The sequence below is a fragment of the Oscarella lobularis genome, chromosome 7, assembly GCF_947507565.1.
Source record: "Oscarella lobularis chromosome 7, ooOscLobu1.1, whole genome shotgun sequence".
Taxonomy (NCBI): Eukaryota; Metazoa; Porifera; class Homoscleromorpha; order Homosclerophorida; family Oscarellidae; genus Oscarella; species Oscarella lobularis.
In genome coordinates, this window is record NC_089181.1 from 3406724 (window position 1) to 3431948 (window position 25225).

The 25225-nt window shown below is 43.6% G+C and overlaps 12 protein-coding genes across 15 annotated transcripts; 7 read left to right on the forward strand and 5 right to left on the reverse strand.

Moving 5' to 3' along the window:
* Positions 1–4: 4 nt before the first annotated feature.
* Positions 5–5204, forward strand: LOC136188864 (uncharacterized). Its single transcript, XM_065976659.1, has 26 exons — positions 5–59; positions 113–205; positions 255–341; positions 393–500; positions 560–691; positions 743–817; positions 881–1070; positions 1124–1203; positions 1354–1425; positions 1483–1570; positions 1629–1712; positions 1776–1894; positions 1943–2383; positions 2443–2695; positions 2758–3021; positions 3071–3242; positions 3290–3383; positions 3441–3625; positions 3673–3734; positions 3786–3856; positions 3898–4066; positions 4114–4213; positions 4269–4315; positions 4368–4574; positions 4619–4835; positions 4892–5204. The coding sequence occupies exons 1-26, from the start codon at positions 39–41 to the stop codon at positions 5061–5063; spliced, it is 3603 nt and encodes a 1200-aa protein (XP_065832731.1). The 5' UTR covers positions 5–38; the 3' UTR covers positions 5064–5204.
* Positions 5120–5904, reverse strand: LOC136188889 (dynein light chain Tctex-type 5-B-like). The gene is made up of 2 exons (XM_065976692.1): positions 5765–5904; positions 5120–5699 (listed from the first exon to the last, which is right to left on the reverse strand). The coding sequence occupies exons 1-2, from the start codon at positions 5847–5849 to the stop codon at positions 5266–5268; spliced, it is 519 nt and encodes a 172-aa protein (XP_065832764.1). The 5' UTR covers positions 5850–5904; the 3' UTR covers positions 5120–5265.
* An 11-nt stretch (positions 5905–5915) lies between these two features.
* On the forward strand, positions 5916–8608 carry LOC136188880 (calmodulin-lysine N-methyltransferase-like). 2 transcript variants are annotated; one of them, XM_065976683.1, is made up of 10 exons: positions 5918–6152; positions 6209–6270; positions 6324–6384; positions 6430–6484; positions 6533–6596; positions 6660–6720; positions 7714–7788; positions 7840–7903; positions 7952–8080; positions 8136–8608. In XM_065976683.1, exons 1-10 carry the CDS (start codon positions 5950–5952, stop codon positions 8202–8204), a joined length of 843 nt encoding a protein of 280 aa, XP_065832755.1. In that variant the 5' UTR covers positions 5918–5949; the 3' UTR covers positions 8205–8608. The 2 variants fall into 2 exon arrangements, with proteins under 2 accessions (XP_065832754.1, XP_065832755.1); XM_065976682.1 differs by having other exon boundaries at positions 5916–6152; positions 7840–8080.
* LOC136188881 (5-formyl-3-hydroxy-2-methylpyridine 4-carboxylate 5-dehydrogenase-like) lies at positions 8468–9744 on the reverse strand. Its single transcript, XM_065976684.1, has 7 exons — positions 9682–9744; positions 9496–9635; positions 9334–9439; positions 9180–9274; positions 9034–9130; positions 8887–8985; positions 8468–8831 (listed from the first exon to the last, which is right to left on the reverse strand). Exons 1-7 carry the CDS (start codon positions 9731–9733, stop codon positions 8548–8550), a joined length of 873 nt encoding a protein of 290 aa, XP_065832756.1. The 5' UTR covers positions 9734–9744; the 3' UTR covers positions 8468–8547.
* On the forward strand, positions 8915–10963 carry LOC136188879 (mitochondrial substrate carrier family protein G-like). The gene is made up of 4 exons (XM_065976681.1): positions 8915–10005; positions 10050–10108; positions 10205–10318; positions 10380–10963. Exons 1-4 carry the CDS (start codon positions 9792–9794, stop codon positions 10896–10898), a joined length of 906 nt encoding a protein of 301 aa, XP_065832753.1. The 5' UTR covers positions 8915–9791; the 3' UTR covers positions 10899–10963.
* A 46-nt stretch (positions 10964–11009) lies between these two features.
* LOC136188868 (N-terminal kinase-like protein) lies at positions 11010–16368 on the forward strand. Of its 3 annotated transcripts, none has more exons than XM_065976664.1 (21): positions 11010–11339; positions 11416–11566; positions 11639–12280; positions 12348–12670; positions 12758–12881; positions 12933–12992; positions 13038–13118; positions 13173–13286; positions 13332–13540; positions 13740–13830; positions 13886–14029; positions 14087–14245; positions 14297–14404; positions 14452–14565; positions 14792–14881; positions 14940–15002; positions 15061–15249; positions 15302–15383; positions 15443–15610; positions 15676–15927; positions 15977–16368. In XM_065976664.1, the coding sequence occupies exons 5-21, from the start codon at positions 12780–12782 to the stop codon at positions 16303–16305; spliced, it is 2355 nt and encodes a 784-aa protein (XP_065832736.1). In that variant the 5' UTR covers positions 11010–11339; positions 11416–11566; positions 11639–12280; positions 12348–12670; positions 12758–12779; the 3' UTR covers positions 16306–16368. The 3 variants fall into 3 exon arrangements, with proteins under 3 accessions (XP_065832736.1, XP_065832735.1, XP_065832734.1); XM_065976663.1 differs by having other exon boundaries at positions 11648–12280; XM_065976662.1 differs by having other exon boundaries at positions 11416–12280.
* On the reverse strand, positions 11367–12756 carry LOC136188878 (3'(2'),5'-bisphosphate nucleotidase 1-like). The gene is made up of 5 exons (XM_065976680.1): positions 12630–12756; positions 12474–12575; positions 12323–12430; positions 12225–12273; positions 11367–12170 (listed from the first exon to the last, which is right to left on the reverse strand). Exons 1-5 carry the CDS (start codon positions 12738–12740, stop codon positions 11632–11634), a joined length of 909 nt encoding a protein of 302 aa, XP_065832752.1. The 5' UTR covers positions 12741–12756; the 3' UTR covers positions 11367–11631.
* Positions 16353–18394, forward strand: LOC136188873 (L-2-hydroxyglutarate dehydrogenase, mitochondrial-like). Its single transcript, XM_065976673.1, has 10 exons — positions 16353–16441; positions 16489–16610; positions 16671–16822; positions 16874–17005; positions 17071–17184; positions 17234–17258; positions 17311–17504; positions 17551–17708; positions 17897–18028; positions 18074–18394. The coding sequence occupies exons 1-10, from the start codon at positions 16368–16370 to the stop codon at positions 18267–18269; spliced, it is 1299 nt and encodes a 432-aa protein (XP_065832745.1). The 5' UTR covers positions 16353–16367; the 3' UTR covers positions 18270–18394.
* On the reverse strand, positions 17977–19026 carry LOC136188886 (complex I intermediate-associated protein 30, mitochondrial-like). The gene is made up of 3 exons (XM_065976689.1): positions 18708–19026; positions 18482–18658; positions 17977–18434 (listed from the first exon to the last, which is right to left on the reverse strand). Exons 1-3 carry the CDS (start codon positions 18996–18998, stop codon positions 18273–18275), a joined length of 630 nt encoding a protein of 209 aa, XP_065832761.1. The 5' UTR covers positions 18999–19026; the 3' UTR covers positions 17977–18272.
* On the forward strand, positions 18752–20638 carry LOC136188882 (cardiolipin synthase (CMP-forming)-like). The gene is made up of 6 exons (XM_065976685.1): positions 18752–19210; positions 19258–19395; positions 19446–19575; positions 19625–19710; positions 19761–19921; positions 19979–20638. Exons 1-6 carry the CDS (start codon positions 19049–19051, stop codon positions 20082–20084), a joined length of 783 nt encoding a protein of 260 aa, XP_065832757.1. The 5' UTR covers positions 18752–19048; the 3' UTR covers positions 20085–20638.
* Positions 20075–21277, reverse strand: LOC136188885 (vesicle transport through interaction with t-SNAREs homolog 1B-like). Its single transcript, XM_065976688.1, has 8 exons — positions 21116–21277; positions 21007–21065; positions 20843–20953; positions 20721–20789; positions 20562–20664; positions 20432–20502; positions 20322–20383; positions 20075–20275 (listed from the first exon to the last, which is right to left on the reverse strand). Exons 1-8 carry the CDS (start codon positions 21210–21212, stop codon positions 20185–20187), a joined length of 663 nt encoding a protein of 220 aa, XP_065832760.1. The 5' UTR covers positions 21213–21277; the 3' UTR covers positions 20075–20184.
* LOC136188866 (uncharacterized) lies at positions 21256–24910 on the forward strand. Its single transcript, XM_065976661.1, has 22 exons — positions 21256–21397; positions 21448–21504; positions 21557–21697; positions 21755–21909; positions 21972–22084; positions 22142–22380; positions 22431–22474; positions 22526–22618; positions 22675–22835; positions 22889–23031; positions 23079–23214; positions 23263–23597; positions 23652–23694; positions 23747–23811; positions 23872–23942; positions 23996–24061; positions 24120–24216; positions 24271–24313; positions 24363–24442; positions 24493–24570; positions 24623–24700; positions 24748–24910. Exons 1-22 carry the CDS (start codon positions 21302–21304, stop codon positions 24847–24849), a joined length of 2436 nt encoding a protein of 811 aa, XP_065832733.1. The 5' UTR covers positions 21256–21301; the 3' UTR covers positions 24850–24910.
* The last annotated feature ends 315 nt before the right edge of the window (positions 24911–25225 follow it).

Here is a 25225-nt window from a genome sequence, read left to right on the forward strand (position 1 = left end):
GTGAATCGAATCCGGGAAATTAGATACTATATGCAAAAATGGACGAAGACGCCGTTCTGGTAGACGTCGTCGTTTTCCAAAGTGTTTTAGCGACGCCTAGTGTTATTCATAGAATCGCCCGCCTCCTCACATCGAAAGCTACCTCTACAAACAAGATCCTCACAAGCGTCTGGGACGTCAAGGCTGGAAACATCGTTATTTCGTCGTAAGGGGGCCCCCCTTAGCTCCGTCGCGACGAGTACGCATTCTCGCAGGTAATCAAAGATCGCGTACATTACTACGAAAACAAGGCGGCCTACGAAAAGAGGCAGGAACCAAAGGGAATTATACGTCTAACGGAAGTAGGACGAGACATTGTTTCACTAGTACAGAAAAACAAGTCCTTTTTTCAGGTTACAGATGTCTATCAGGAAACGTACACTAGCGTTCCGAAAAAACATCACTTTAACACGGGTTTCGTTATTGCGACGCAGGCGAGAAATTATAGTCTCGTTGCCGAGGTGACAAGAATCTCATTTTCATGTGGGGATCTCTTGTATTATTATGTGTTTGTTCTTAGAGTGATAACGAAATGAAGATTTGGGTGTCGAATCTTTCGTATGTGAAAGCCTATTGGGCGAAGCAGGAAATTCGTAGTACAGTTATTGATGATGAGCGATTTGCTCGTTTGGCTCTAGAGGATGAGGAAGAGGTGACGGGGGACTCGAGGAGGGGGGCGGGGCAGTTATCATTACTCCTATAGGATCAAGATGTTATTGAAGGAAAATTCACTCTCTATGGCGACGATGATGACGGTTCGAGTCCAGCGGCTTCCCGAGTAAGAGATAATTTTTATTTATTTATTTATTTATTTATTTATTTATTTATTTTCTTCTTGCAGAGAAGTAGTTCTGTTATGTCTCGAAGAGATGCATCTTTTCAGTTGAAAGTGCATCTGTTTGATAAGAAGTCGCCGCGATTCGTTTCCATGGAGAAATCGTCGGCAACGCCTCAAAAATTAATAGAGAAATTGATCGGACAGCTGAGTTCGTCCGCGTGCAATGTATGGGTCGTGAAGAATGACGGAAGCGGTAAGAAAAGAAAACGTGAGAGAATGTTATATGAGTCAAGGAATCGATTTCAGTGAGAATTTTGGAGAAGGACGACAGTCTGGTTCTCTTGACGTCTGTCAGTCGTTACTATGTCCTTGAATTGGCTCTTAGAGTAAAAAACACTATTATCACACACTAGTGACGTCACGTAACGCAACGTTCCAAATATGGTCGATGATGTCACAAAGGCAAACGACCAATCAACGTTCCGCTACGTTGCGTCGCTACCCAACGTCACTCTAATTTTTTTCTGGGTCCCTAGGTTGTCGTTGTTTACTTCAGCGACGACAAGTTTGAGCCAATCATCGTTTCTAGCGCGATAAAAGCGGAGGAGGTGAGAAGAATTTCTAACGCGAAGGCGTTTCTTTCAATTCTTTCATCGTTTTCACAGCTCGTCGCGACGGAACAAGTTCAAACTCGACTTGCACTTTCGGGCGTCAGCAATGCGGGTCTCTTTCTACGAGACGCAAATGGAAAAGGTAGAAGAAATCCGTCATATGGCAGTCGAATCTCATTTTCCTCGGCCCCGCCCCCCAGATCAATTCTTTTCACCCGATGATCAACCGTGCGAGTTATTATATCCCAAAGTTGACGATAAATTGACGTGCAAGCAAGGAATAGGTCATCATTATGATTGAGATAATTGAAGTTTGAGTGAGAGGGGACTTTTTTATTCTGAAAAAGGTCGACTTGTTGTTAAGAATAAGGCACTCGGGGCGGAGAGACGTCTTAGGAGAGAGACGATTTCTTTATCCATGGACGAAAACGAGACCAATCAAAAAAACATTGAAAAGAAAAAAATTGTAGAGACGACGTATATAGAGAGAATGAGGTCTGATTTTTTGAATTAGGAAGCGAGAGCTTTGAAGGAACAACAGGAGAAAAGATTGATGGAAGAAGCGAGACGAACGAATATAGAAAAGACCGTCGAAGTAGCGAAGCCAGAGAAGAGCGTAGCAAAAAGCAATATCCGAAACGATAAAACGTCTGTTATAACGGAAGAGAAAGAAGAGGAGGAGAAGGAGGAGGAGGAGGAGGAGAAGACTCCCAAGGAACCTGAAAACGAAAGCGAAATTGAAAAGGAAATGAAAAATGACAATGAAAGAGAAGAAAATCTTCCAGATGAGCCTGATTTGAATGAAACTGATTTGGGTCACCGTGACGACGACGAGGAGGATGGCGTCACATTTATTCGATCTAAGGCGATTTCTACACGTTCCAGGACGTTGACTCTCCCCGACGACGCTGATTCTGACGATTTCGTTGAGAAGATGAAAAGAGATGCAATCGATGTTAGTCTCACATAGTCTAGCTAATACTATCTTTTAGTTGAGTACTTCTTTAATTAAAGATTCAGGCGGCTTCGTTGGCCGCTCGCGCTTCCGTTCACAAGCGCAATTACGTTGTGCCGACCGATCGTACGACGGGAAGCGCTGCAGCTGCTATGGCAATGGGAAAAGTCGCGTTGCGAAAGGAGGGAGAAGGAAACGGTGACGGCGACGGCGACGTTCATAAAAGAAGAGTTCAAATGTCCAAGAAGGAGAGACTTCAAAGAGTCGATACGAGAAATAAAATCGAAATGGAGAAGGCGGCGGCGGCGACAGGTACGGAGGCGCCGGCGAAATAATTCAAATTTATTTATTATTTTTATTTTTATTTGTTTCAGAGCGCTCTATTCCTTCTCTCTCGTCCGATTCTCGAAGTGTTTCCTTTGGATCTTCTTCTCTTTTTGTCGACGAGAGTCACGCGAGTCGAGTTCGTTCGCCGTCGCCAATCAGCTGGAAGCGTCAAATGGAAGAGGAACAGCGCATCGAGGCTCTATTTGAGCAGCCCGAATCGTCGTCGCAACTCGACGCCAGTCATCAGCGATTGAAAGAACTCGAAAAGAAGGCAAATCTAACGGAATCGCCACCGGCTCAAATTCGAAAAGGCAAGCAATTTATAGTAGATACAATGAGCAATCTATTGTTTCTCTTTAGTTCCGCGTAAAGCCAAGAAGTTGACTGATGTTGACATTAATCGGCTTCTGTCTCGACACGTGGATAAGGGAGAAGAGTCGAATGAAACGGAAAAACCGTTGGAAGTGAAATCGCCGGCTGTGCTAAAGATAATTAAATTGAATTCGACTTCAGAAAACAATCTTGGCCGAAAGTAGAAAGAGTCAGAAAATGAAATCATTTATTAATCACATATTTTAGAATTGATTTCATATCTCTTTCGGGAGTTTTACTAAGATTTTGCAATGGTACGTGGCAGCTTGAACCGGGATCAGAATTTCATAATTTGGAATCGGTACGTAAGATAGTTTCAAAGCAGACTTACGTGATTTTTGCCATCTCTATATCTCAGACAGTGGCCGGTCACTGTGAAGTGTTTTCCTTGACGCCAGACATACGTGCCGTCTTCAATCACGATTCCAAGTCGTGGAGTGTGACGGGACCTTCTCGCGATGACGCGACGACGAGTGTTGTCGAAGAAACGGAGCAAAGAACGTACGGAGAAACGACGACGGAACAAGCGACGACATTGCCAAGGTCTGGGCTCCGAGAAACCCTTGCTAGAATTTAGAACTGCTTTGTAGATTTTTTAGTTTGACTCAGCCTCGCGTTAATACGTTCGAAATTTCTCTCGTTCACAAGAGACGTGAGTTGGAAGAGAGAGTGGAGAAATTTAGACTCATTGTTGTATCTTTAGGCTTAGTGCAACAGGTGCACAATGCCGTACATCAAATCATTCAGCACTTTAGCCAAAATCCGGAAGAAAAAGTAAAAGGAGTCTATAGTATCGATTCTAAATTTTTTTATAGGATACATACGGCGATGATTCGCTGACAGAATCAATAGGGCATCTCGTTCGAAGAGCCTTTTGTACAGCTTTGGCTGGTGTACTGACAGATGAAATGAAGGTATACAGACTAGGAGGATTGCTGAGAAATTCGCTCTGGGACGTCATTCAGGCATCCGTGTCGAAGAAAAGTAGGAAATTTGAGATTTTTTCAATGCTACGTTGTCTTGTTTGCTAGATCCCGGTCTTCCTTGGCAAGTTGTCAATGGGCTGAAGAACCATCCCGCTATTGTGGATGGAAATATGCGTTATAGAACGTTCATATGCGGAGCTTTGAAGTGAGGGGGAAATAGTTGTGGGGGTTTCTCTGGTGAGAACTGTTTTCTCTCGCAGTCATAAATTTCTTGAAGAGTGGTTAGAACAATTGCGATTTAATCAAGGTTATTTAATTAAGTGTATATATATGTAGAGAGAGGGAGACTTTGCCTCTAGATTTCTTAAAGAAGTGTTATGAGCCACACTCCCTACTTCGCCTTGCTTCCGACTCTACCGTTGGACCGATTTACGACGAGCTCCTTCTCGCTATTCAGCCTCTGACTGCTCTGCCCTTTCGCCTCTATTCAACGTTTGAATTGAATCAGCTGAGTCGGAAGCAAGCCCAAGACGTTTCTCAAACGGGAGTCGCGGAAACGACGAAAGGTAGAGTCTTACGTTCGTTGTGTCGATGACGTCATTTTTCGTAGTCGAGGCTGTGAGCGAAAAATCGACTCAGTCGTCGAATTCGGCTTTGGAAAAATTGAACGAGGTTCAGACGAAGCACGACGTTGCGCAGCAACAGCAGCAGGACGATGGAGAGAACGATAGCGTCGTCGAATCGAGTTGGTTAACACGACTAGCGACCAGCACTAAAGGATACTGGGATAAAATGAAGGCTACAGTATCAAAACTGCAATCTCCAAAGTAAGATACTGTTATCTTGATATTGATCTATTAGGGGGTAAGGGGTACACTTACAGATGTAGGCAAGTGAGAGCTCTATTCTCGAATGAAACCGACGATCCGGACGAGCTAGTGTTCAGCTGCGGTGACGTTCTTGACGTTGTCGAAGAAGTCAACGTCGATTGGCTCATTTGTCGTCTTGGCGACGAGTCTGGACTCGTGCCTAGAAATTACGTTGAAGACACGTGAGTGCTGTGGGCTTTAGCTACATTTGTGGATTCTCTTCCATTTCCCTCTTACTTTTTTTTGTCATTTTTTATTTTGTACGACTTTAGACGAATTGCACGAACATTACACGCACGCGTTTCACGAAATGCACTTTGGGGGAAAAGTAGTCAGTACACGCCCACGCACATGAGAGAAAACTGCATGCAACACGTATCATATCTAACTATTCGTAATAGACGGCGTAGACGATGGCGACGGCAAAAAGGGACGAATTGTGAAAACGACCGGACGCGTAATTATCGGTGGCCGTGTTCCAGAGAAATCGACTGGCAATGCGCATCGATTGGCCAGCTGTCGATCCGACGTGAACTTCGACAACGTATTTGTATCCGCTTAGGCCCAATTCTTTGACGCGATCTTTGATGAGATTTGAGAGCGTGAGCGCCGTCTGTCGGCTCGTCGTCGGATGATACGTTTCTTTCTCGAGAAACGACTTGAGAACCTTTTCGATGATCTGCGTTGCCGCGTGCGGTTCGAAGCGCACGTCCGGCTCCATTTTGTACGTCGGTTCGAGTTCTGGTTTTCTTTTGGATTGAGCGTCGCGATGTTCATTGACGAATGCTGTACTTCCGCTGGCCGCCGAGTAGTTGGTGCGAGCTGAAGGGCACGTGCCGCACGCGATGAGAGAAATATTCTTGGGCGAGGTGGGTTGAATTTCTTACGTATGTGGCCGCGATGATGAAATCTCGACGAATATTTTGGCCCCAGTCTGCCGTAATCGACAGACGTTCTTCTCGACGTGGACATCGTTTAGTTTGAGAAAAAGGGGAAAACAACCAATCACCTCTCTTTGGTTGGGATGACGTCAGTAGCCGTTGCGCACGTACGCTAACGACCATCAAAAAGCATGAATTCCCATGCAAAACGACGCTGGAAGTTTCTAAAGGACTGCATTCTGACTAGAAACGTTAAAGTCGACGACGACGTCTCCGTACGGCGGTTCAGCACCTTTCAATTGCTCGAAGTGGAGCCAATCGACGACAAGCGACGCGAAGGAAAGTGGCTTCGATACGAAAGCAGAGAACTGGGAAAGAGTTCGCTCAATATAAGGTCTGTAGTACACGCATACGCGTGCAGCAGTAGAATTAGCTTCCATTTTTCACCAGACATCTAACCAGTGACGTCAGTCCTAGCAATCTCGCTGGATTTAATAACACGGGAAATATCTGTAAGCAGATTCGTACGGCCGATTAGAAAAAAATTGGAGGAGTCCTATCGAAGGTGTTTGGCCATCAGAAGAAGTGATGGCATATTATTGCTTGAAGCAAAGAGACTCATTTGAGTAAGAGCACATATAGAGAGGTACCATAAATGTATTTTGTCCCAGTGGCCTTGCTGTATGTGAGTTGGGTGCCGGCATGACAGGACTTGCTGCACTCATGGTAGGTACAGTAACCCTTGCTTCAGTATTTATGGTTTTTCTCCCAAAGGTCGGGGCTTATTCGAATGCAGCTGAAATTCTCGTGACAGACGGGAATTCGCAGTCTGTTCAAAGTAACTTTGACTACGTACATGTACATAAGAAGGTACTATAGTGTGGCTGTTTTATTTCTCTAGACATTGAAAGAAACATAGAAGCCAACGAATTCGACTTTGCGTCAAAGCGAGTGAAGAGCAGGTGAGACTCCTCGTGTTTGCATGGCACGCACACCGAGAGACAAAACGAAGGGACAGCGACAAGTCTTAAAATTAGATCAATTAAAGTTCCCTATGAAACTTGACGAAACTTGACGATAGCGAGTCGCATACCGAGCCAAAGGCGACGATCTTATAGTGTTTACGGAACGGACGGACAGACAGAGACGCGCGGGCGCGGAGTCAGATAGGCGGCCAAGCAGATGCTGAACGTTGATCGACTTGAGAAAGCCGTTCGCAAGGAGACGAGTCTATTGCAGTCGAAAACGGCCCAGCAGTTGGTCGGCGCAAACAATCGCGCTCACTTCGTCTTGACGAAACGACTCGACGTTCACGCTCGCGAACACCATCGCGAAAAGCGCGCTGTCGTTCGAATGGAACAGAAATTGCGCACCGATATGCAACGCATACGAAAAGTATCGTCGCCTTCTCCGACGACAGCAATTCGAAAAGGGAGCGATGGCGAGTTATTTGTGTTTGGTGACGGCGCAAAACGACTCCCTTTGCGCTCTCATCCTTCGAGTGTCGACGACGTTGATATTTCGCCGATTCGAGACGGAGCGGCGACGGCCCGTCTTCGACCTAAATCTGGTTCCGCGTTCGCTCGGAGACACGTGTCGACGAAGTCGTGCGGGTCCTTGGATGATTCGTCGCTGTCGTCGTCGAGTCGAGGAGATGTTGTGACGGACGATCGATTTCAGGCGCTGCTTTCCTTGCTTCCCGCTCGTCCAGGTCGCGCGGAGAACGAATATAGAAAGGCGTGTGGGAATAGATGGTATCGACCGTCGCTTGACAGTGGCAGTTTGGCATGAGACAGAGAGAGAGAGGGAGACTCACTCTACCACAACACATTCATTCATTCATGATTACTTTGACTATGCTATGTTGCAACTACACTACTTCCCCCATGTTTAACTTATACTTTGTTGCAAGTGCTGCTACATGCATAAATAAAGTTGCTTTTTTTTATCTACAGTATCTTGCTCTGGGAATGCGAGGCAGATTTCAAGGAATGGGCTGGTCACTTTGACGTCATTTTATGTGCTGATGGGTACGGTGTAAATGTACTCGTGATACACACACATAAGACAATGTTTCTTAGCCTGTTCTTTGAAGACAGCCACGACGGTCTCATAGATACAATGAAAGCGCTTCTCAAGCCAAAGGTACGCTTTTCCCCTTACATCTACACACTACATACACGACGTGTGCAGGGCTACGCTCTGCATTTTGCTCCCAAGCGAAAACACACGCTACAAGCGTTTTGTAAAAAGGCCGAAAAGAATTTTAGAGTCGAGATCACGGAGATTTATGACGCACGTGTCTGGCAAAAACACCAGCAGGTACAGCGCCCAGACAAAAGCCCGTACCGTGCTTTTCTAGCTCTTATAAATTCAGGCGTTGACACTGTCATCTTACGACCCGGATTTACACTATCCTCTAATGATTCGCTTAGAAAAATACTAAGTGACGTGTCCCGTATGCGACTAAATGGCTTATTGTTAGACGCCACGCGTTTTTCGGTCTCATGCCGTTCGTTCAGATCGACTATTCGAAGTATCGCTTACAGATCGCCGTAGCCGTGCTCATAGCGCTCGTTGTGCTACTGTCGTTCTGTTTGCTCGTTCGTTGCATCGTGCGCACGCTCTGGCGACTAGGTCGATGCGCGTACGTCGCGCTGTGCAAGCGTAGCGCAAATGCAAATGTACAAAAGAGCGGCGGCTTTGGTGGAAGCTCGCAAGTCCATGTGTGACGTCACGCGCGAAGGCGGGACTAACTGTCTTATTATTATTTTAATGCTACTTTTCCTTTAGCAACTGTACACGGGTGTTATTGCTTCGATTGTTCCTCTGCATACGGGACAGCCGGCATTTTGACTGACCAACGTTTTGGCGCACTTTTGACAGCTGCAAAAGTGATTGCACGGACATAGGAGTGCGTCTCGTTCCCTGTCCATGCACACAATGCAAACGAGTTCTTGATGATCCGCTGCTGGAACGTAAGAGCCGTCCGTGTGATAAACGTGGCCGTATTGTGTAAGGGTGAGCCTGGGGTTTCTTCTCAAACGATTTCTCACGATATCTTCTCTACATACTAAATGTTCTATGTGAGAAGACTCTGTCGAATAAATATCTAGGTACATATGTACTTTGTTTTCTTGATTCCACTTGAGCTGGTGTCAGTCTGAGAGGAACTCTTCCCTCACGAAGAAACAGTATCTTTCCCATTGATTCAAGAAACGTCTGAACTGAGAGAGAAGATATATTTAGTAGATTAATTAAGTCACGCGGTGTACCTCTGAGCACTGAACTTGGAAGTGTTTGTGCACCCATTTGCAATTCCACTTCTGGAATGGCATAAACGGGAAGCAAAAATCGAAGACCCAATATTCTCTATAAGTTTATTAACTTAATTAAGAAACTGAGGATCAATTTTAAATACTTCCGGATGAATTGCTCTGCTTGCAATGTCGGTGATGTCGAGACTTAGCGTGCTCGACGAAATAATGACGTCATCTGCAACGCAAGTGCTGATGTCTGCACAAAAAACGCGAGTGACGAAGAAGGAGAAAGAGAGGAAAAGTTCTCTCGCTGGCCTTTGAAGAGAGATTGTTTCAACTCGAGATTTTCGACAGCCGCTTCAAAGACGTAGTCGACGTTCGAAAGAGCGTCGGGTAAAGAGAAGAAATAGTGTACGTCTCCCTGCATGAGAAGAAACGAAAGAATTCGCCCTCTAACGTCGTTCCGGCGACACTAACATCGAAATCTTGACCCGGGAGTAAAATTCCGTCTTGTCGCAGCTGACGTTTGTGAAGTTCGAGTGTCGATTCGAGATTGGCTATGACTTCCGGGTCGCGATCAAAAATTTTCACGCTGTGACCCCGAAAGGCGAGCTCGCCTACAAACGCATATCATTCGGCTGTCGTTCTCTACTCAATACGAACCAGCTATGCTGGCGCCCAGTCGACCAGCGCCGATTACAGCTACGAGAACCATTCAAAAAGCGCACGTTAGGCGATGTAGTCTGCACGTGACTCGCGTGATCGAGTAGAGAATGGGGGAAGAAACGATCGCTCGTCGTTTGCTCCGCAACAGTTTAGCCGGTACGGTGGGCGGAGTTGCAATATGTCTTGTCGGACACCCGTTCGACACGCTAAAAGTCCGCCTTCAAACTCAACCGGTGAAAAATCCCGTTTACAACGGACTCTACGATTGTTTTCGTAAAACTGTCAAAGGAGAGGGCATAGGAGGACTCTACAGGGGCGTCGGTAAGAGTCGAATCGTAGTTCTACGCCATCTAACGAACATTTAGGCTCTCCAATTGTCGGACAAATGTTCTTTCGAGCGACTCTATTCTCAACCTACTATCAGGTACTGTGTACAGTACAGTACAGTACTCACTCATTATTAGGACACGTGATGAACGAGGGGGGCTCACGTGTACTAATTAGTTCTCCTGCGGCGCAGGTATCGAGTTTTCTTGCTGGATCCGATAGACAGAGAGTAACTATTCCGGAATATTTTCTCGCTGGAATGATTACGGGATTTACGGTTGCTTTTATCGAAGGTCCCATTGATTTGGTAAGAATTCAGATATATATAAAAGACACTGTCTGGAAAAGAATTTTTCTACTTTTTATAGTTCAAATCAAAAATGCAAGTTCAAGTGATTCGAGCGGCACAAGGACATCCTTCCGTCTACCGTAACGTTTTTCACTGTGGCTACACTATTACAAAGCAATATGGCTTGCGTGGATTTTATCAGGCGCTTAGCGCTACGATGCTACGAAACGTGCCAGCGAATTCAATTTTCTTTGGGTTCTATGAAATATCGAGGAATTTTTGGACTCCCCAAGGAGGAAGTGTCAGCGATCTGACGTCAGGAGCTCTGCTATTTTCAGGCGCTTGTGGGGGCTTTTTCTACTGGGTTCTCACCTATCCAACTGACGTTATCAAATCGTCAATGCAGGCTGATGACACGGTGAAAGCCAATCGTAAGTATAATGGAATTATTGATTGTGTGCAAAAACTCTATAGAGAAGAAGGCTGGAGACGATTCTTTCGCGGATTAACTCCGTGTCTTATGCGTTCGCTTCCAGCGAACGCCGTTATGTTTGTTACGGTAGAAAAGGCGCGTCTCGCACTTGGGAAATACATTTGATGCCGCGCGCGTCAGCTGCGTCAGCTGTCGCGCGCGCTCGGGCTCACGTGTATGCAACAATGAGACCACGTGGTGCGACGGTAGCCCGGCAGACGTCTCGCTACACGTTGTACATCCGAATCGCTTCCCCCCCGCGCCCGGCATGTCTTTTAGGTCGATCGAACGCTGGCACGAATGCGTCATTTGTATGTGTCCGCGTCTTCGCATGGTCTGGGGCCTCTGTCAGCATCGCATTTGCGAAACGTGCCTCTACGACGGCGAAAGCGAACGAATCAAGCCGATTTTCGAGTCGTGTCCCATATGCGGCGCAATAGACGCATTTCCCAAGCGAAAACCAATCGTACCTGCGGAAAGCATCGACATACAGAGACGATTGGGCGTAATCAAATGCCCCGAGTGCGAAATCGAATTGTGGAAATGGGAATTGGACGATCACGTGAGGTAAGAGACGATAGACAAGAGCAAAAATGACGTCAACTCTATAAATAAATAAATGAATAAATAAATAAATAAATAGGTCATGTCGACAACGTCCGTGTCGCCGCTACAGCAGAAAACGAAGAAGCGCATCAAAAAAGGCATCATCATCATCATCATCCCCATCATCTCCACCAGTGGAGACCCCAAGACGAAGCGCGCGACTAGCAAGAAGTGTGAAGCAAGACTAGGTATCCATATTCATACAAAATGAGACAGAGATAGACAATGTACTATACTAAAGCAGCAATATTCACTAATAGAGCTTGCAGGCAATGGGAGCCAATTTTTCCACATACCAATCGAGATTCTTCATTGTGACAAGAAGACCATGATTGTTAAAGTGTTCGACGTCGCGATGATAGGTGAGTCGATTCCCGCCGACGTCGGTCAGGTGACCGCCAACGGAGTGAAGTAGAGCATCCGGTGCGCACGTGTCCCACTTCTTCGTGCCGCCTCGATGAGCGAAAACGTAAGCGGACGCTTTGCGTTCGAGAACGAGAAGACACTTGTATCCGCATCCGCCGACGTGAAGAACTTCATCCGGTTGAATTGCGTCGATTGCTTCGCTGACGACACCACTTCCGTGTGTGCGCGTTGAGGCGACGATTTGACGTTGGGGTGGCAATTCAGCTGGGGTGAAGTCGCCACGTATGCCCACGCCCATCATTCCCCATATCATTCGACCAGGCAAAGTGTCCGGGGTTTTTTGATAGAATGGTTGATAGATGACGCCGGCAATTGGCTCGCTTCCAATCGCTATACCTATTAGGACTGTGACGCGATCGAGAAAACCTAAAAAAATGATTCGAAATGAAATTAGTTTTCTTTTGATTTTAATTAATTAACCGGCTGTGAATTCTGACGTTCCGTCGAGAGGATCGACCCATATGGAAATCTGAAAGGTGATATATAGAAATCGAGTTCTTTTTTTATATATACTGTACGTCTTTTTCTTCTATTCCCGTGTAGATTTTGGGGCATTCCACGCTGAGAACGCTCTCGTCTTTAGCGTCCGTTATAAGACGTTGATCGTCTGCAGAAGGCGGTAAATCCTAAGAAAACAATTTATAATAATAATGATTTTTATATTTTTACCTCTTCTCCTATCACGGTCACGTTTGGATATTGGGATTTGAGCGATGCTAGAATGCATCGTTGGGAGCGTCGATCGGCTTCTGTTTGCGGATCGTCGACGCCCTTTAGCGGAAAGTCGAAATCGTTTCATCTTCTAAAATATCGTCGTTTTCTTGCCTTTTCGACGACAGCGAGCTTTCCCGATTGGAGAACGTCTCGTATGTGTTGACCTGCTCGTCTGGCTACCGCCACAGACGAAGCTAATAAACGAATCATGAGATCTTGCATATCTCTTTGTCATAAAGGACCCGGATACGAAAGTGTACAATGGGCCAGGGTCAAGGAAAAGACCTTCCCTACGAAATAGAAGACAAATACGAATGCCTAATCGGCAAAACGGTTTGGTCAGTTCACAAAGGAAAACGAAAGGTAGTCGTAAACGCTGTAAAAAGACGCCATTTTACGCTGGCGACATTTTAGTCCGATAATTTGGCCGTGACGCTCTTCGTGTTCGACGGCAGTGAAGGAAGAGAGCAAGAGGTAAAACAGCGATCCGTCGTACGCCGATTCCGAGTTGTTTAGCAGATGAAAGCAGCGAAAACAGCGTACGTTCGACTAAAAACGTTTCGTCATCCAAACGTCATCAAATTTATCGATGGAATGGAGGTAAGAGAAAAAGCAACAGTGAAATTGTTACTACAGTAGAATTGTGCAATGTAGACGGAAACGACTCTAACAGTGGCCACGGAACCGGTCACTCCTTTGGAAGAGTTTCTTCGTCAAAAAGACGGAAAAAATGAATTGGAAATTAGTTGGGGATTGCATCAAATTTCGGTACGTAAGAACTAAGGGAATTAATTAATTAGATATTCTCTATAGAAAGGATTGACGTTTTTGAATGAGGATTGTAGTCTTGTACACGCAAATATTTGCCTTTCTTCCGTCTTTGTTGATCAAGCTGGCGAATGGAAACTCGGAGGTTTCGAGTCGATTCGACCGTTTTCTGATCCTCCACCGCCCGAAGGTCAGCGAGTGTACGATCCTCCGGAAGCGGGAAAGCCAAACGCATTGAAACGCGCTGAAAAATGGTCAGTATAAAGGTCGATTCACACTGGCAACGTAACGTAGCGTAGCGTAAGAACTCTTCTCTTGATTGGCCGCTTGCCCTTTGTGACATCACTCTCCTTGACCATATTTGGAAGGGTTACGTTACGTAACGTTACGTCACCAGTGTGAAAGAAAGAAGAATACATACACATACATGTACTAACGTTCTCTGTGTACAAGGTCTTGGGATATGTGGGGTTTTGGCTGTTTGATTTGGGAAATATTCAATGGGCCTTTGCCTCGATCGTCTTCACTTAAATCTACTTCTAAGGTGGGGGCGTGTCACTTTGGGGATCTCCTTTCCCGTACGTAGATTATTTCTCTAGATTCCTAAATCTCTTGTTGCTCATTACTGTGAACTTGTTGGTGCCAATCCGAAATCGAGACCGAGTCCCGCGTCTTTTATTAAAAATTGCGCGTTTATGGATAATCAATTTGTGACGACGAATCTCAAATTGGACGAAATGCAGGTCAAAAATTTTAATTAAATATTTTTTTCTTCTATTTTTTGCTATTTTTTCTTTTAGTTTATGGATCAGAGTCAACGTCTCGTTTTTATTAAGAGTTTGAATCAGTCATTGGACACGTTTCCGAAAGAATTCGGAAAGTTTAAAATTCTTCCTCTTTTGCTAAACGCTTTCGAGTTTGGCGGAGCAGGATCTGCGATTTTACCACCCCTGCTAAAAGTTGTAGCAAAATAAGAGCCGCTTCATAATTGAAATCAAAATTTTTTTCAGTTGGGAAAACTTCTTGATACGAGTGAGTATCAATCCAAAATAATTCCGTGTCTCGTGAAGTTGTTTTCATCGACGGAAAGATCGACGAGAATTCATCTTCTTCAGCAAGTAAGAGACGATGAAATCATTGATTATTTAATCGTCTTTGTGCCTAGGTTGGTCAATTTATTGAACATCTTCAACCGTCTGTAGTCGACGCTCAGATATTTCCTCACGTGGCTGAAGGCTTTAGTGATACTGTACCCGCCGTTAGAGAGGCAACTGTCAAGGTAAATTAAGGAGGCATTGACTTAATTAATTTTGCACCAGGGTTCAAATAATATTACGTATTGCCCTAATTAATTTCGTGCGAAAGTAACAAAATACCATTAGTAGTCTCAGAATTCCACGTTTAATGATTAACAAGTTAGAAACTGATTTTGAAATAATAGTGCCCCACTCTCCAATAAAGCAGATTAGAGTTGAAAAAAATAGAGTCGCAGGTGTAATTCTTAGGCTATGGTTTTGCTGACGCCCAAACTAAGCGAGAAAACGATAGACAGTCAGTTATTGAAGCACTTTGCTACCCTACAAACTGACTCGCAGGTGGAGCCGCAAGATTGAGTGACGTAAATCGTAAGATAAATAAGAAATTTCTTATTAGGCTGGCATACGCACCAATACAACGATTTGCTTAGGAAAAGTCATTTCGTGCATGTCAAAATCGGTAAACGCAATTGAATTAATTAATTAATTATTATTTCGAAATTGTATTGTTGAGATAGACGCGTCAAAAAGTGATTCTAGCGGCGTTTGTTCGGGCTCTACGCGATCCCTTTCCTCCCGCTCGTACGGCGGGAATTGTCGCCATGTCGCAAGCGGCGTCGTACTATCAACCAACGGAGATGGCAACGCGTGTCATTCCCGCTATCGCGCCTCTGACGTTGGACCCGGAAAAGGACGTTCGAGACAAGGTAGGACGCGAGAAAATTAGAATATTTAAAAATGAAATAAAATGTTCTGCAGGCTTTTCAAGTGATTCATTTGTTTCTGTCAGAACTCCAATATTATTCGGATCATCCTGAAGAGCTTCCCAAAGCGGATTCAAGTCAGTATCAATAGAGATTCTCATTTTTATATTAGGTTATGTTTCGTCGCAACTGCTAGGTGGGTCCTATTCCGGTGCTGTTGTTGGCACGGCGTCTTCGTTTGCTGGATGGGCGTATACTTCGTTGGCGTCTCGACTCGGGAGAACGGGAAAGGATGACGCGCCACAGCCGCCAAAAGAGAAAGAGAAAGAGGAGACGAAAAAAGTCTCATCTCCACAGCAAAAATGTTAGTTTAATTAATTAATTAAACCCGTGCAGTTGTTTGTGTGTGGGAAGTTTTCTCTTTTTTAGCTCGAAACAGAGAATCTCCTCCTGTGGAAAGAAAGGTAAAGGAGGAAAATGATGATGGTGATGATGACGACGAATGGGCGGCGTTGGAGGAAGACGGAGGTAAAGATGGCTGGGGCGACGATTGGGGCGAAAAAAAGGATGATAATAATAAATCGTCGGGTGGCCTGTCGTTTTTTGACGACGACTCTGCGTGGGATTCTGGTGACGTAGTCGGGGAAACGGAAATCAAACCGGGGGCAAATTTTGTCAAAGGTAACAAATAACTTAATTAGTAGTTAAATTTGTTGATTTTTATTTTTAGATTCGACGCGTCCTTCCGCCTCTTCACTTTTTAGTAAGAAAAGTGATGATAAGGATGGCTGGGGTGATGATGATGACGCTGATTGGAGCGCTTTGGACGCCGATCCAAAGACGACAGATAAAAATAGCAATACTGGGGGATGGGATGATGATGACGAATGGGCGTCGTTTGAAGATCCTAAGCCTACGAAAGTTGCAAGTGGAATGGATCGAGCCAAGCAGCGAGATCAGAGAAGACAGAAGCAGAAAGAGGCAAAGGAACGGCGGGCGTTGGAAGCCGGAAAGAAGAGTCGTCCCTTGAAATTGGGCGGCGTGAAGAAAGTGGATTAATTAATGATTGATTTTCTTATGTAAACTACCACGTGACTACCATGTGACTAGAGCGTGGGGAGATGGCCTCTTCATTCGCTTGGAAACGCTTTCTACAATCCGAAAGGAGTTCCAAGCGATGGATTTCTGCAAAGAGGTGAGTTTCGTGCCTTCGATGCACGTTTCGGAAGCGATCTCGTCTAGTTCTCGACATTTTGACCTGATTGTCGTTGGAGGAGGCATCGTCGGTTTAGCGACGGCACGAGAACTTCTTCTCCGACACAAGAATCATTCCGTAGCTCTTCTCGAAAAAGAAAAACGGCTTGGTATATAAAAAAGAAAGTAACTAATCATCGATGACATCGTCACGTGACATTAATCCACAGCCGCTCATCAAACGGGCCACAATAGCGGCGTCATTCACAGCGGAATCTATTACACTCCCGGATCACTGAAAGCAAAATTATGCGTCGAAGGAATGGACTTGATTTATAAGTATTGTAATGAGAATGACGTTCCTTATAAGAAATGCGGCAAGGTAAGAAGAGATGACGTCATCATGACGTCATTTTATTGGTATTTTTTATAGATTATTGTAGCTGTCGAAGAGTCGGAGTTGCCTCGTCTTGATGCTCTCTATGAAAGAGCTCTTCAAAATCGAGTGAAGGGAGTTTGCATGATCGATGGAAAGTCTATTAAAGATATTGAACCTCTTTGCAAAGTGAGTCTCGCGAAAATTATTATTTATTTATTTATTTATTTATTTATTTATTTATTTATTTTTAGGGTTTGAAAGCGATTCATTCACCTGAGACGGGAATAATTGACTATGGGCAATTGGCTCGTTCATTTGGAAGAACTTTTGAAGATTTGGGCGGAAAGATATTTACTGAGACGGAGGCATGATACACATGCAACAAGTAGCTATAATATCTATTTACCTTTGCAGGTAGTCAACTTTTCTCAAAATCAAGGTAATATTTATAATAATTATTATTATTATATTGGATTTTTTTCTTTGTCTAGATTCTGTTTGTGTTCACGCGAAAGACGGTTCGACTTTTAGTGGACGTCACGTGATCACGTGCGGCGGACTTCAGGCTGATCAACTTGCAACGTTATCCGGTGGAAAACGCGATCCTCAGATTGTTCCATTTCGGGGCGAGTATCTCGTTTTGAAACCCGGAAAGCGTCATTTAATCAAGGGAAACATTTATCCGGTACGTGCTTGAAATCAATGTACTGTACACTGTAGCTGTTTTTTAGGTGCCTGATCCTCGATTTCCTTTTCTCGGCGTTCACTTTACACCGCGAATGGACGGCAACGTTTGGCTCGGTCCCAACGCTGTTCTCGCCTTCGCGAGAGAAGGCTACAAATTTTGGAACATAAAATGGGCTGACTTGAAGAGTGCTCTTCTCTACAGGTACACACGGTACTGTAGTATAGTACTCTTCTCTTGATTGGTTGCTTGCCCCTTTGTGACATCACTCTCCTTGACCATATTTGGCAAGTCACGTTACGTGATGTCACAAAGGCAAGCGACCAATCAAGAGAAGAGTTCTTAGAATCAGCCTTGAATGATGTGTACTTGTATACCGGTATGTTTTGTAGTGGTTTTCGAAATCTAGCTGCAAAACATCTCAGCTTCGGAATGAAGGAATTCTTTCGCAGCGCTCTTCTAGCAGCTCAAATCGTTCAACTACAGAAATACGTTCCTGATTTGCAGATTGATGACGTCACACGGTATAAAGTAATAGTCATTAATTAACTTGAATTATTTTTTATTAGTGGTCCTGCTGGGGTTCGAGCTCAAGCTCTCAGTCCTGATGGAAGTCTCGTTGATGATTTTATTTTTGATAGTGGATCGGGGGAACTGGAGAGTCGTGTTCTTCACGTGCGAAATGCTCCTTCGCCCGCTGCTACGTCATCGTTGGCAATTGCTAAAATGATTGCTAAAGAGGCGGAAGAGAAATTTGAAATTTGATTCTTATTTTTGTATTGCTTTTATGTAATCGAGTTCGAGATGAAACGGTCCATTGATTCGGTCTGCTAAAAGCAAGCCAATTGTTCGGACTTTTTCTCTAGAAAATGACATTTGATGGTCTTGAAGATAGCCGCGATTCGTGAGGACAAAGTCGGAAAAATCGACCTGAAATAAATAAGATAAGATTAGGAATACGATTGGGGTTGTTCTACCTGAATTTTCTCCCAAAAAGGACCACCTCTTGTATACAGAAAAGCTTGCCACAAGTCGTCGCGTCTATAGCTCTCAATTTGAAGATTTACAATGTATTTTCGACCGTCGCCACGGAGACGAAATTCGAGCGCGTCATACTGCGAAAAATCGTACAGTTTCACGCGTCCAAATCGTCCCTAATGAAAAAAAGGTAAGATAGTCTAGATTTTATTGATGTATGTTAACCCGATTTGGTTGAGATCGAATTGCGCAATATCCGCTATATTTCATTCGGTTTTTATTTGTGGAATCTGGTGCCGGTGTGTTTGTCGATAGTCGGCCGTGGAATAGCGTTGTTTCGGAGCTCGTTTGGAGCTTTGCGTGAGACATTCCGCCGATTTCTTCGTCCGAGATGCACGCCCACTTCTCCAAATCGTCCCAGAGGAGAATTTCGCGACGCTTGTCGGCTCCGCGAGGCAACGATTTGCTCCACACTCGCTTCCAAGTTTCGTTGACGATTGAGAAAGCTCGTTTCATGCTGTTTTTCGATCGGTAACGCGCGCTCCGCGATCCACGTGTTTCCCACGATGTTTCGCGTTCTTTCTGTCTGTTCGCGAGCTTTTCTCGCAACGGGAAATCGTCTTCAGTATCGCTACTTGTTATTCGACTCGTCGAAGGAGCTTTCGTGCTGCTTTCGCTGCGCATTACGTAGAAATTCTCAATCGACAACCGAAGCAGCAAAAAAGAGAGTAAGTACATATAAAAGACTAGAAAGTGCAGTGAAAATCGGCTCTAGGTGGAACACATATGGACGATCCCCAATTTTCTTTCTCTATCTCGCATTATTTCGACGCCAATCATTGGATATCTCGTCATCGAACAGAATTACGTCATAGCATTGGGTGTCTTTCTTGTCGCAGGTCTCACGGACTTGGTATAGGCCACATGCAAGCTCAATCAATAATTAAATAATCGTTTTTTTAGCTTGATGGCTATATTGCGCGAAATTTCAAAAATCAGAAATCGATGCTGGGTACAGTTCTCGATCCGTTTGCTGATAAACTTCTAGTCAATGTATTGGCTATGTCTTTGAGCTACGCAAGTCTTTTACCCGGTATTGGTATATATGATATTATGGAAGTATCTTTTATCTTTCGCTCTAGTTCCTCTGACTGCTTTGTTTCTAATTAAAGATGGTGGTCTAGTGTTTAGCGGTTTCTTTGTTCGATACAAGAGCCTTACTCCACCCGTGGGTAATTCAATGGTCATGTGATCATGTTAATAAATATTTTCTTCTAGATTACGTTGGCTAAGTATTGGGATATTCGTCATGCGACGACCGAAATCAAGCCGACTCTAATAGGAAAAGTGAATACGCTGTTTCAGCTCGGTTTGGTTGCATCTAGTCTCGCTGCTCCCGTATTTGAATTTGTTAATCATCCAATTCTTCAAGGAATGTGGTGAGAGGAGATTCAATATAGTTTACATGTATATTTTTTATTGTTTTTAATTATTAGGTATTTGACTGCAGCCACAACTGTTGGATCGGGAATTAGTTACATTGTTTCAAAAAATGCTATAACCTATTTGCAACACTCTGAGAGTGAGAGAAGAGAACAATGACCCCGCCCCCTCGGCAAATTTCAATTTATTCTCATTCTATGAATATACACAGCAGCAGCAGCAACAAGTAGCAACAATGAAACAAGTTGTAATTAGTTAATTAAGAGAAGAACTTCCAATAGACCAAACCCCCAATGATGCCTAGCTCCAGTAATATAATGATCATCATAATCAATTTATCCGTTATCACCCTAAATGATAGAATCAATAACGTATTAATTAACACTATAAGGGTACCTTTTCCCCATTGAAATCAATATCGTTTTTGCCTTAGAGACCTCCGCATCCGTTTCAGCGACCTAAAAAATAATGAGATTGAAATTGAAATTGATCATGTGACTATTTACTGTATCTGTGGCTCTTAGTAGCTGTTCCCTCTGACCATATAATTCCCCAAGTGTTTCAGTACCAACTTGTTCTAATAAGTTTAATTAAAGATCACGTGATCACGTGATCTCTCATTTCTATTTTTTATACCTGATTCTGTAGCCACTGCTTTTGATCTGGCTATACTCTCAGAAGCTCTATTTAGACTTCCCGTTCCTTGTATCAATGTGTTTCTCTGGTAACCTTGAATCACCTATAAAACAATTAATTAATTAATTATAATTGATTCAATTATCATTTAGATGTTACCGCTGGATCTTGAGTTCCATATGTTCGGCCTCCGCTAAAAAGTTCTTCTCTCGACGAACTGGCTTGTCTCTAATTAATTAATTAATTAATTAGATAAATTAATTAATTCGTTTTTTTCTCACCAGCTCCTTTTTGATTCGTTCCAAGTCGGTGCGACACTTTCTCGCCTTCGAGTTCATTCCAATGCGAAAAGCGGCTGGTGCATTTTGACTTTCGGCTTCCATCTGTTGGAGCTGCGAAAATCGTCACTTTTTGCTGATAAGTTATACGACGAAATTGATTCTACCGTCTTTTCTGCTGATTCTAGTCGCTTTTCTGTGATTCTGATGCTTGATTTTCGTTGTTCTGTGCGAGAAACGATCGTCTCCTCTTTCTCTCCCAAAAGGGAGCCTCACCTCCGACGCTTCGCTGAATGAGAGTCAATTCGGACTTGACCTCCCTCATGATGGCACTGAAATCGTCATCGAGGTCTTCGAAGCGTTCGGAAGACATTGCGTTTCGCGAGAGACGTGTCACGGGATCAGTCGTCGACGTCACTCGTTGCTATTAATTAACCACGAGAGAGTACACGGAAGCATAGAATGGATTATGCGATTGTCTACGCCATCGTCGTCGTCATAATAGCGATGCTATTCCGTTGGAGAGAACTCGTATCAACGCGATATCGACGTGCAAAGGTGATTTCAGTTTCGTTTTCCCAAGAAAAACGAATCCCAACGTCTTCTAGCACTATTTCCTCAAATCGAAGTGGAAAAAACACCTCAATAAGCTAGTCCTAGAAAAGGTAAAGAGCATTACATCGTAGATTCATCGAAATAAGCCATGACGTACTGTAGCTTCTTCCTCCGGGTTCTCGCGCTGGATGGACGCTAGTCGATAGCAGAAGAGGCGTTCGACTGTGGAAACGAACGATTAGCGATTTCAGTTCGACGGAACCCGTATACGCTTCGAGCATCGTCATCGATTCCTCGACGGAAGTAAGTAGATACATTGCACCTCTAAGGTATCAATTTATTTATTTATTTATTATTTAGGATGTCGTTTCCGTGTTGAGCGACGTCTCCTTGGAAGGGGAATGGAATTCGCGTTGTCTCGCTGCTCACGTGATAGCAAAGGGTTCTGACGGTGTGAGTGACGTCATAAGTGTTAATTTGAGAGTTTCCGGTGGCGGAAGTCAATCTTATTCGAGGTGAGAACGACATCAGATTAATTAATTAATTAATTTTAATTAATTAATTAATTAATTAAAAGATCTTGGACTGAAGCTGAGAATTATTTTCGTTTGTTCTCACGTGCTATTGGAGGAGAACGTCAATCTGACGTAGAGTGGACTTATTGGAGTGTGAAATCGATTGGGGGGCAAAGTGAGGAGGATGATGTCACGTGTCTCTCTCTCTAATCTCTTTTTATTTTCTTCTTAGATGATGATGATAGCAATACTGCTACTACGTTGGTTTCTCTTTGTTTGGGTCTTTCCGTCGTTTATTTTAGCGATGATGCGTTGGATTGTCTTTCGTCTTGGCTCTCTTCATTACAGCACTTTGTGCTTATGCAATCGGCTACTCGGTCTATCAAAACGAGTTTGCCGTTGCCAAGCAGCAATGAAGAAACAAAGAAGCCCCCAAGGGGATCTCCTAAGAGAAGAAAAAAGGATTCAATTGTATGTAAGAACTCATAGTTGAATGTTTAACGCAAACGATTTTTCTTTAGATGAATTCCTTTCCTTCTCGCTCTTCAGAAAATCAGAGATTGAGGTGAGATAAATAAATAAATTAATAAATTAATAAAATGACGTCATAATCCAGTTGGATCAATCTCGCTGACATTTCAGCAATCAAAGTCAAAAACACCGCCTTAGCGGAAATTTCTGACGAATGGAAATTAGACAGCGAAACAAAGTATACAAACCGTTCAATATTTTAATTGAGAGATCTACGTTGTGACTCGAATTTAGAGGCGTAACAATTATGAAGAGAAAATCGCTCGTAGGGGAAGAACAACCCGGATTAAATAGTGCCAAAGGAACAGCAAATATGACCGTCCCACCTTTCTTTGTACTAAGTTATATAGCTGACTTAGAAAAAGGCAATCTGTGGAATGAAATGTACAACGAGGGTATGTACAATAAAATTATTTCTTTTTTTAAGAGTGCACTTACTTTCGTACAGGCGTTCTAATTGAAGTTATTCGTGAAGACACGTTGGTATGTCGGCTCAAGTATAAGCCAGTTTTTCCGACGTCACCTCGCGATCTGTGCGTCGTTTCCGGTATCCGGGAGGTTGGAACGGGTCTCGTGATGGCCGTGAATTCCGTAAGGATAAAAGAACGTTGGCGCGCTTTTTGTTAGTTGATATTAAGGTGGAGCATTCCTATTGCCCGGAAAATGAAAAATTTGTACGAGCTGAGACGAATAATAGTGGATTTTTAATTGTTTCGACACCCGGAAATAAGGCAAGTTGTTCCGTGACGTATTTAGCGCGAATTGATTTAAAAGGTGAGGGAATGGGAAATGATTTTGAGATGATTTTTAATTATGTCTCAGGTCGGATTCCTGCTTTTGTTATTAATAAAATAATTTCGGTTCAACCTCGCTGCGTCGTTTCGCTGCGCGATTTGGTCGAACGCGAATACGAGGTGTTGAGTGTGGAGGAGAAGACCAAATGGGAAGAAATGACTTTGGATGAATTTTTGAAAATGCGACGCAAATACTTACGACGTTTATGGAGGAAACAAGAGTCGATGGAAAACGGAACCAATGAAGAAGAAGAGGAAGACGGAAGTGATGACGTAACATGTAGCAATAGCGAGGAGGAGGAGGAGGAGGAGGAGGAGGAGGAGGACAATGAAAAGCGTGTATTCGATGAAGAGAGACTAGTTGTATGTGTCCTCTTGCCTTAATTAATTAATTAATTAATTATATATCTCCTATAGGCTCCAACGCCAATTTCTTTTCAAGAAGCTGAATTTCCTCACAGTACAGTCGTACATTTTTATCTAAAAGAAATTTGTACTCTTTCTCTCTTTAGATCATAATTCTAGGATTGATTATCGAACGCTTGGAAATCAAATTTGTGCTAATGTGATGGCAGAGGTATTTGGCCCCCCAGCTGCCGTTCCGCGTTTTAATATTATTACTCTATTATTACTTCAGTTCTATTTCGCATCTGGAATTGATTTTGAGTCGGATTTTCTGACACGAAATACGCAGTCCGGAGGCTGGATGTAAGTTCTATTTGCTACTTTGTTGATTTTAGATAAGATTTGTGATCCTTTAGCTTTCAGTCTATTGATAGAGACGTGTTGATTATGAAGAAGAAAATGCCGAATAGCAAATATGATAGGTTAGATAGGGAATTCTACCTTAATTAATTAAAACAAAATAAATTTTTACGTGTTCAGTTTTATGGGACGTGGAATGATAGAAGTGCCTCCTACTCTAGTGTGGGATGCAGTTCGAGATTCCAGAACTAGATTCGTTTATGATAACATGCTCAAGGTGATACATAGTACGAAAGAGTATCAATTGCATTTTATTCCCTTTTTCCCCTAGTCTTTAGAAATTGTCGAGGAAATTGAATCCGGATTAAATATAGGTAAGAAAGAAAGAGAATAAGCTCTACTTTCGGGATTGTTGTCTAATAGTGTATTGCGTTTACGAAACTCACAATTGCTTTATGAAACAGGGAAGAGACATGTGTTTTTTGCATGCAGAACGACAGGAGGTTGGAGGAGTCAATAAACGTTTATAGTTTAATTATTTAATTTGATTTAGAACGGAAAATTTATTGTTGCTGGACGATCAATCACTCATCCAAAGTGTCCGGTCACACCGAACGTAATTCGAGCTGAGGTTACGTATTTTTATAGGGGATGATCTTTTCGAAAGTTTGAATTTTTTGCAGGTAATTGCTAGTGGATGGCAAATAGAGCCAATAGTCAAACAAGGAAAATTGCACACTTTGGTTTCCTACGTTGTTCAGGTATATCTTTCATTAGTGACGTCATTTGACATATAGAATTTAATTAGATCAATTTGGGCGGACTTGCGGCTGGACTGATTAACCTCATTGGAAAAAGGCAGCCTCTCGCTATTGCTTACCTGAGGCAACACCTCATAGAACAATCCTAATTAAATGAATAGCTTTGATTAATTTCGAGCAGTCACGTGCCCGCCTGTACGGGATATTTTCGCCGACCGAGTAAGCGAGCAAAGAGAGAGAAAAAGGCTCTACTTGCACGCTTTAGGATCGCCTCGAACGAAGCGTCTCATCGCGCCTAACTCTCAGCGTACGACGAAGCGCAGTTATTGCGTCGAATCGACAGGTCGAAGTGCACCGTACAGCCTCTTCTTTGTTTCTCTACTTCGTCTGTTTGCAGTTTGCAAAGCGCCGCATGCATGATGGCTGAGCCACAGAGAAGAGAAAAAAGACACGGCGGACACGCTCACTTTTTTTTTCGTTTGCTTTTCGTTTGTAGTGCGGCGGCGCAAGTACTGTAGAATTCGC